The 10,049-nt window shown below is 40.4% G+C and overlaps 1 protein-coding gene across 1 annotated transcript; it reads left to right on the top strand.

Moving 5' to 3' along the window:
• Positions 1-3,337: 3,337 nt before the first annotated feature.
• On the top strand, positions 3,338-7,186 carry LOC124077536 (histone H4). Its single transcript, XM_046421982.2, has one exon. It carries the CDS (start codon positions 3,806-3,808, stop codon positions 4,115-4,117), a length of 312 nt encoding a protein of 103 aa, XP_046277938.1. The 5' UTR covers positions 3,338-3,805; the 3' UTR covers positions 4,118-7,186.
• Positions 7,187-10,049: the final 2,863 nt, after the last annotated feature.

Below are 10,049 nucleotides of genomic sequence, written 5' to 3'. Positions count from 1 at the left end.
TGATATTCCTATGAAAGTTCTGTTTTTATCAGTAGAGGTTTATGATGAAGATGAACCTCTGCTTTTCTTCAGCTGTGGGAGAGAGAGGATATTTCTCTTTCTGAAATTTCTGAAGTTTCTTTCATCAGATATCCATTATTGGGGATTACATCCAGGGACACTCTACCACTGATCTACATCCCCAGCCTTTGTGTTTTTTTTTTTTTAGGGACAAGGTCTAGGCCCAGTCTGGCCTTGAACTTGCAATATTCCTCCCTCTGTGTTCCCAGTCACTAGGAATTACAGGTATATGCCACCATGCCCAACTTTCATCAGAAATCATAAAGGCCTGTAGTTTGAAGGCTAAGAACTTGAGTTATATTGTTCTTAGCATGGGTTGTATTGGGAGGTGGGAAGGAGACATGAGAAGCTTAAACTTTTTTTTTTTTTAATTTCATTAGTCGTTGATGGACCTCTATTTTATTTACTTATTTATTTATTTATTTATTTATTTATTTATTTATATGCGTTCCACCACTGAGCCACAACCCCAAACTTTCTATACAGGAAATAAGCAAGCAAAAATAATAATCGTTATTATTAGGAATGCAATGTTTTGACTATACCTATTTATTTTTGATACAAAGATAAAGGACTAAGTTAAATAGGTGGTAAGAGAAGACAGTTTATGTTTGGTGTTGGTCTTCGTGTGCCTCCAGGGTTATAAGCATTCCAAGACCATTTGAATCCCAGGTTTGTGGGTCGGTCAGTCCTCATGCTTGATTTGCTTTCATCTTGACGGACCTTCAGCCCTGGACCAAACTGCGAAACCATAGGACTTTAAGCTTCTTTCTTTATTCCACTCTGAAATAAACTCACTCCTTCAGTGCACTGCCATTAGATAGAAATTCACCGACATTCTCCATTCTACGGGTCCTTAACGTTGACTGATCATATTGAACAGCTTAGAATTTATGTTTATGATTACATAACATACCCTACTGGAATATAGTAAAATCAAGTAAATTTTTTTTAGAATCAAGTATTGTTTTCACACAATATTTCAAAGCTATATAAATATAGAGATTTAATTCCACCAGCCATCCTTATGATATGTAAGCTACATATTGGAGAGAGGTTAAGAACCATATATTTTGAGTACTATATTTTTTATTAAAATTGTGGGGGAAGAATAATATATTTCTCCAACTCCCCACAGGTTCTTAGTTGGAACTGACTGCATAACAAAAGAGATCAATAAAAGAAAGACAAATGTTTTGAATTATTGAACATACACAAGGCAGTACCCCAAGATGGGTAACTCAAAACAGTGGTTAGAATTTGGGGTTTGTGTACTTAATAATCGAAAGGGAGAGGAGAGAAAGGACACTTGGGGAAAAGCAAATGACTTTTTAGAAAAATAAATAGCATTTAGGAGAGTAAAGGACACCACATTGTATTCCTGTGACTATGCCTGTTTGGGTGTGGCACCAACTCCTCATCTCTGGAAAATTAGAGTGCCTCATGGGAAAAACTTACAACAACTGAGTTAGAGAAAGCTCAGTGTCTTATTTATTTTTATGTGGTGCCAAAGATCGAACCCAGGGCCTTGCACGTATGAGGCGAGCACTCTACTGCTGAGCCATAACCCCAACCCCAGGAGGCTCTGTTTTTAAACAGATAAGGGATTTCAGGAACTCAAAATGCCTTCAGCTCAAAATTATTCTTGTGCCAAAGTGGCAATTTGGGGGTACATGTTGCCGAAAGGTCAATCTTTGTCCCCTATGCCAATCCATTAACAAGGACACAATTTTAAGAAAAAGGAAAAAGGTTTATTGCTTGGCTAGCAAAGAAGAAACACATGGGACTCCTGTCCCAAAAGCTGTGATTCTGCCCATCATCAGGAACAAGGGGCTTCTATAGAGGTGATTCAGAGAAATTGAGATTAGGGAGGAGAGATCTGGAAGGAGAAGATCAGGGAAAAGATGATCAGGGAGAAGAGGTTGGTAAAAAGAAAAGAAAAATGTAAGTTTCAAAGCCACAAGGGATATAGTCAAAGCATCAAGTGAACCCCTGTTATAGTAGCATATCCTTATCCCCTACAAAAGGGAATATACACATATCTCTTCTTTTGACTAGGGTCCTTTCCCTTTTTGACTCCAAAATTATCATTTCTGTGAGCCATGGCTTATGTTTGTGATGTTGCAATTTGGTAATATCTTTCTTACTAGTATTTAAAAAGTCATTAAATGTAGGAGCTGTTTATTCTATAAATGATTATTGAGCTTATACTGAATACTGAACTACATGTCAGTTTACAAAGAGAAAATGAAAATCACTTCCAGGAAGGAACACAAAGTCAAGAGGGAAGTATGAAAGATAAAAAGAGATGTAAAATAATGTGATGTTCTGTAGGAGATGCCAACAGGTCAGAAAAGAGCAAGTTTCTCTGCCTAGAAGCAGTCAAGGGAGAAGGGATCTATTGTGAATACTAGGGTGTTGATTAGGCACATAGGCATGAGGATGCAGTGATACATCCATTCAGTGGACAAAAGAACCACCATTATTAGGAGGATAAGTCCCCTCAACCCCCTAAGAATCATACCTTGGAGGTTTTGAATTGAAACATGCTGATTTTTGGAGATTTTCAGCTTTGGGCTTAAAATGACTGAATCTATATGTCTGGAGCCTAGAAGTCTGGCTAAAAAACAAACAAACAAACAAAAACACTAAGATTTATCAGAATATAGAAAGTAGTTAGAACCAAGAGATGGAAACAGAGCATCTGACTTTTAATAAGAAAAGTTAATCATAAACATTTTTTGGGAAAAAAAAAAAAAAAGATCTTTATGGTGCAGAAACAAAACATTTTCTCCTGGATTGTCCTACAGAGGGCCATAGTAATGAACTAAGAACTCCAATCAATTTCTTAGGGCAGTTTCTGGTAAAGCACAAGTCTCCTTGCAAAACCGAATTCAGCAAACTGTGGTAGCTCCCGGGGTGAGGGGGTGGGTGTCTCAACCTGGACAGTTTGGATGCTAAACTGACTGAAAATAAGGGTTGAATTCAGAGGATCTGTAAGTAGAGGTGGGTGTGGAGACTACCTCTCAGTCTCCTCTGCTTTTCCTATGCTCTGCAGAGCTTTGGACGACAGTGCGTTGGGGTTCACCAGCCCCCAAGAGAAGGCTTGGCAGTATCCTAAGGCCAGTTTTCCTAGGACCTGATTCCTGGTTGGATTGAAATATTGTGCCTCCACCAACAAAACAGTGCACAGACTGATTGCAGCGACCTTCTCCCTCCCCTCGTCCTTCCACACATATCCCCAAGGCCGCTGCCCTGGAGTCTTGTCCACCAAGTTTCTGGAACCGTCCTGGCTGCAGTTTTGTGTAGCCAGAGGGTTTGGGACTATGGTTAAAACGGAATCCGGCGCTGCCCTTTTCCCTTCTCAGCTCTGAAACCCATCTGCTCTTCCTCCAGTCTTCTCCCACCAGATCTTTCCACTTAAACCCGACTTAATGCCTTCCAGAAATCCAGGCAGAAAAAGGAAGCGTAAAGACTGCGGAATCCGGAAGCTTGGTGCTGGGACCCGCTCTTTCCCGGGAGCTACGGAATGTCGCTTTAAACAACAACAAATAAAACCCCCAAAGTGGAGGGTCCGGTAGAGGGCGGAGGACAGAGGAACAACAAAAGAGCGCGAGCTCTCCGGAGAGCGGAACGATTGGAATCTTCCCGCCGGCGCGCTTTCGGTTTTCAATCTGGTCCGCAGCTCTCCTATAACCACGCAGGCCGCGGCCCCCCCAAGGACAGTTCTCCGAGCGCATCCGCCATGTCTGGGAGAGGGAAGGGCGGCAAGGGCCTGGGCAAGGGCGGCGCCAAGCGCCACCGTAAGGTCCTGCGCGACAACATCCAGGGCATCACCAAGCCCGCCATCCGGCGGCTGGCCCGGCGCGGCGGCGTCAAGCGCATCTCCGGGCTCATCTACGAGGAGACCCGCGGCGTGCTCAAGGTGTTCCTGGAGAACGTGATCCGCGACGCCGTCACCTACACGGAGCACGCCAAGCGCAAGACGGTCACCGCCATGGACGTGGTCTACGCGCTCAAGCGCCAGGGCCGCACCCTCTACGGCTTCGGGGGGTGACCTGCCGCCGCCTCCGCTCCAGCTCCAAAGGCCCTTCTTAGGGCCAACCACGTACTCCACAAAGAGTTGGGCACTTGAGTGTCAGGCGATGAAGCCGGGAGGTGATCCTGTGGGTCCCCATCTGTACTGACAGGCAGGTACCGTTGCCAGGGGAGAAAGTGAAGCCCCAGGGCCCGGCTGACAGCCAAGTGGCTTTCCATTTGTGGGTATTTTTGAATGCTATTTTTTTCATCGAGCCGTGCTTTAGGCCTAAGCACTACTTTGGAAGTTTTTAAGTAGTTTTGTCATCTCGGTTCGGCGCTATCCTGATTATTATGGCTGTGGGGAGTAGGACCGACCCTGTGATTCTAGTCCAAGGCTGGCCTGTGAGCTTTAGCTATCTTTGGGGCTTTCATTTTCCACCACTTTTCAAAAAGGGAGGGGGTCAGGTCCTTTAGTTCACATTGTGTATAGTTTTTTTGTGACATGACATGAAACAATTGATTTCTAGTGTGACATTGAAGGTATACAGAAAGCTGAGCAAACTTATTGAAAGCACTCTTAAACAGGTAACTCAGGTATGTGACTTGTTAGAACCTGTTTTATTTAGCTTAGAATGGGGGCATCTGCAGGAACATGCTCACCATCAATATAGAAGGTGCAGTTTAATTTTGACAAAGCAAAACCAAAAAATGATTGTGTCTGTGGAGCAAAGTACAGTAAGCCATTCTCTATACTTCCCGTTTGTCCTAAACTGTCCTGATTTGTATTGAACATTGCAGCTATTAACATTTGCATGTAAAGTTCTGGGTTGTGTGTGTGTGTGTGTTTGCATTATGGACTTATGATTTTACAGCAAAAATTAGCCTATGTATGTAATTTAGAGAATTCTGTAAGAACCCAAAAGATAATCACTTTATTAGCTGCTCTTAGCAACAAACACTTGAGGGTTAACTACGTTTAATACATAGTGCTTCACAATGGAGATATCAGCAAAGTAAGGGATACAAGATTTGCCCTTCAGGAACTTAACAGGGGAAAAAAGAAATACACAATACATAAATATATACATACTTATATAACATAAGAAGTCTAGTAGTACAAGAAGCATATATTCACTATGATGAGGAATATAGACAATAATAACTATAGAAATCCTAATGCTATAGAAGTCACTTGGTGCAGGCAAATTGGGGAAAGCTTGAACATGATGGTGGTTGGGTTGGGGGGTATTCAATCTTTGAAAAAAGCAGAATGCCTGGCATTGTACTGGAGAAGACAGTAAATGGGTGGGGAGGGAGTGGCAAAAATAACATTTTCCAGCTAAGAAATAAAAGGCTTCTATGATCAAGAGTTCTTGCTTTTCCTTTTAGAATCTCACCAACAGCAGGGTGCACACGGGCATAGTGGTGCATGCTTGTAATCCCAGCGGCTTGAGAGGCTGAGGCAGGAGGATTTCGAGTTCAAAGCCAACCTCAGCAAAATTGAGGCACTAAGCAACTCAGTGACGCTGTGTCTAAATACAATACAAAATAGGGCTGGGGATGTGGCTCAGTGGTTGAGTGCCCTTGAGTTCAATAAAAAAATCTCACCACCAATAACTAACTTATAGAATTTGTTTCAAACATCACTGTGATTTTTTTTTTTTTTACTTTAAAGGCAATGCAGATGAATACATAAAATCCTAAGATGCTCTAAAATAGTAAATAGCATTATGAAGAGAAATCAAAGAATAAAAAAGGGGAGGGGAGCAGAATCATGTCTATTGTTTAAGTCAGTGGTTCAAAAAGTATAGTCTCTAACTTACCAACATAGATGAACTGGGAACCTTTAGAAATACAAAATCCTTGGCCCCAACCCCACAACTATTGAATGAAAAACCCTGGGGCAGAGTAATTTGTGTTTTAATAAGCTATGCATTCCAGGTGATTTTGATATACATTAGCAGTTTTTCTTTAAAACATGAGTCTGAATGTTGTCCCAATTTGTTTAATGTTAAATTTTGCTTTCTTTGATGAAAAAGCAAGTGGATGATCCTAACAAATTTTATGTAGTAAAAAACATTATAGGAGAGCTAAAGTAAAATAGCCTTATTTGCCAAAACACTCGGAGAACACATAAAAGATGTATGAATGAAAAAATAGTGAGCTTGTTTTACTATTACTGATTTATACTTTCAATTATACGGAATTGAATTTTATAATCAATAGATTTTTTTTTTCTTCTCTAACATCCAGTTTTTTTAAAAGGCACTTTAATGCTGAGCTACATTCCCAGTCCTTTTTCTGTGGGTATTTTGAGACAGGGTCTCATTAAGTTGCTGATAACTCCTCCTTCCTCAGCCTCCCAAATCGCTTGGATTATGGGCATGTACCACTATGCCTGAGCCACTATACATCTTTTTATACACCTTTAAAATAATTTTAATAGTGACCTCAGCTTCCACCTTATCAGTTCCACTAATGACAACTGATACATGGCCATGACTGAATCCTGTTAGCTGTGTCAAGCCCCTGAATATTGCCAAAATACAGAACATGCAATTATGCATCTTTTTACTTTTTAGCTTTTTCTTTTCTTAACCATCTGTAATAGCCAGGAATATAGTGCTATGTTTTAATCATCTGTAACAGAAACATAAATCTATGTATAATGTATTTGGTTTGCTAACAAAATAATTTCCACCAGAGTGCTCTCTGTGAGCCAGCCTGTGCGTGCTCTTTCCCTTCCTGGGGGTATTCAGAATTTCCACCAAAATATACACATACAAATGATTATGGAGTTCCTTCTGTGGGACTGCTTTCTTTTATTTATTTTTTTAGTTGTAGATTGACTCAATGCCTTTGTTTTTATGTGGTGCTAGGATTGAACTCAGTGCCTCACACTCGCAAGGCAAGTGCTCTACCACTGAGCTACAACTCCTTTACAGTGGTCATAGTGGCACTTGAATGTTCCACTTATTAATCAAATTTTACTATTCCAGTTTGACGTCTTACTTTCCCTTTCTGGATTCTCTCCTCTGACTAGCAGCAGTATCCTCCCAGACACCCAGACTAGATAGAAACTCTGAGTCATCTTTCACTGTTTTTAGTTTATTCCCTTGAAATTTCTCACTCTCTACTTTACATTCTAGCTAGTGTATTTATTACTCTACTTGAACCAAAAAAAAAAAAAAAAGAAGTAAACTAAACTGGCATTTATGCAGATATATATATATATATATATATATATATATATATATATATATATGAATGATTAATGGGTGTGGTTTTTGCTGTCTCCATTGAACATTCTAAATTGTTGACTTTCTTATAATTAACCTGAATATAATCTCCCCCCCCCAAAAAAAAAATCAGATTGTTGTCTGGATTATGTAAATCATGACAAATCTGTTTTGCCAAAGTTGAATTTTCTTATCTTTAATGTTACTGAGAAATCCTGCCTTTCTCATAGGAATATTTAAGGATCAAATGAAAAGATGTGTGTGGAAAAAATTGAGGTGAGGCATGAAGTGACCTAGAAACCAAAGGACATGTATTTATTGCCTAGTTTACCCAGTCTAATTCTTACATGCTGCATAATCACTGGGAGAGGGAGAGAGCCACTAGAGCTTAAGAATTTAGAGAACAAAGGAGACAATTGGGTGAAGACGGGGTATGAACAGGGTGGCAGCATTAGACTGTTAGGATTAGAATAAATATGCATAGAGTTGTTATGAAGAATCCAACAGAATCCCAGCAGACTTGATTCAGAGCCTCAAAACACCACAAGGTAAATATCACCCCCATTTTAAAAAGGAAGAAACTAATGTTTATGTGGGTTAAATAACTTAGCATTCTCTGATATACCCTGATGATCTGACTTTTACTAAAATATTTGTCTAAGGTTTACAAATCAAAGATATGAGAATCTATTAATAAACTTGTGATATGGATTTAACAGAACTATAAAATATTGATAAAAAGGACCTAAGAAATCATCTGGTCCAATTTTCCTCTGGTTCAGGATAAAACTCTTCTCTACCTCCTGTCACCATCAGATCCCTAAGTGGTGCAGGTTGTTCCCCAGAGGCCTGTCCTTGGACTATTTCTTATGCAGTTACTAGTTGATGGTTCCATCCCTTGTGTCCCGAGTTGAACTCTTTAGCAACTCCCCCTTCCAGACTGCCCATCCTTCTCAGGCTTCTTCCCAGTCACTCAGACAGGGGAGTCTGGAGTCATCTTTGACTACTTTTTGCTCCAACAACTCCTTTCCGCCCTTTGCCCCATCCAGGTTCAGGCAAACTTCAACATGCAATAAATCAGGTTTTCCTTTCCTTTTTTGTGGCTGGTCCCTTGTTCTCATGTTTTCTGATAAATCTGTGTGAGAATTTATTTTGGATAAATACCCAGTAGCTGAATTTCTGGTTCCAGGCTTAAGAAGTACCAGGGTGCCTTTCAGAATGACTTCCCTAGTCCACATTTGTGTGGGCTCTCTCTCGTCCAGTGAGGAGGTCCACAGAACAGGGCAGAGGAGAGTGTGGCTGCGGAGTTGCTAATCAAGACCTCTGGAGTCCAAGCAGGAAGCAGGTTTGATTTTATTGTGCAGTTACCATGTATATTTACTCAGGCAGCCACCAATACAAGTCCTGGCCAACTGTCCCTGCAGCGACCAATCGAGGAGTGGGCCTTGGACCTAGTGCAGGGACTTCGCCTGTGGGGTAAGCGGTCTGCCACACATGCCTAGCACACGGGAGTGGTTTGCCGCTCAGATGCCCTTAATGTTTGCCACATTTGCAGTACTTCATGCACTTGTCCTCACACACGTTCCACAAGCAAGATGCCAAGCATCTAAGTCCTCTGTCTTGGCCAGCCCTTGGCATTATGAAACTTTCTAATATTTGCTGCACTATTTAGTATAAATATCATTATTGTTTTAACTTGCCTTTCTCTGTTAATTTTATGACCATCTCAATGTATATGTTAGATTTTGTGCTTTCTCTTCTATAATCCACCTGCTGTTTATATCCTTTCTCCTGTACTACTTACTGAGTAAAACCTATCCCCTTCCCGGTTTAGCATCAAGACTCTAAATAAGCTGGCCTCCAAGTCCCCACCACTGAAAATTCATTTCTTATTACTGGTCTTGGCCTGGCTTGTGGACTTCTCACCTCTCATAGTTCTCTTTTATCTTTCTGGTTTTTCTGCCTCCACTAGACTTCCCCAAAGTTTTCTTATAAGAAGGGCTCCAAAATTGATGTTTCCCTCTGAACTCTAGATAATCCAGTCCTTCTTCAGCACTTACCAGCTTGCCATCAATTAGTACATGTCGTCTCCTCATAGCGGCCAAAGATCTGGTTCCCATTTCTGTAAACTTATATGTCTTCCAGGGTGAAGAGATGCTGGAATTGCTACTGAACAAAACAATTTTAATCTGAGTGATGATTTCACTTTGTTCTTGGCAATTTTCTCTAGTGCAGTGATTTATAGTTGCAAACTGTAACCATTAGCAGGTGAGAAAATCTATTTAAAAGATGGGAGTCAGCATTTTTTTGGCCCATTAAACAGAATAGGACTGAAAATATCAAAGTGTGGCAGGAAAAAATAAAAGCATTTCATACAACTTGTTCCAATTTTAGGTGTGTATGAATATGCAATATATAGTAATATAAAATGTATCTTGCTGTAATTTTCAGTCAGCAGAAATCAGTTACTATAAGATATACAATATCTGTAATTCTTGCACATATAGTTTTCTGAAGCAGTTAGTCAAATGAAATTTTTAAAAAGCAAATCACAAGACCCAGGTTCAAGTTCTACCTCTGCCATCTTTTTAGCTTTGTGATTCACATTCTCTTCCTTGCCACATTGGTTTCTTCTTCTAGTCAACAGAATGAAAAAAATAAAAATTAAAAAAAGGCTTCCTCTCTCTGAGTTATTGTGAAGCCAAACAAGAGAAAGTGAGTGAAAGATGA

The sequence above is a fragment of the Marmota monax genome, unplaced genomic scaffold (genome assembly GCF_021218885.2).
Source record: "Marmota monax isolate L192 unplaced genomic scaffold, Marmota_monax_Labrador192_F-V1.1 WCK01_AAM20220418_F8-fsc00108, whole genome shotgun sequence".
Lineage (NCBI taxonomy): Eukaryota > Metazoa > Chordata > Mammalia > Rodentia > Sciuridae > Marmota > Marmota monax.
This window is presented reverse-complemented; position numbering and strand designations above follow the sequence as displayed.

Coding starts and splice junctions, on each gene's coding strand:
- LOC124077536 (XM_046421982.2), top strand. CDS start 3,806: ATGTCTGGGAGAGGGAAGGGCGGCAAGGGCCTGGGCAAGGGCGGCGCC.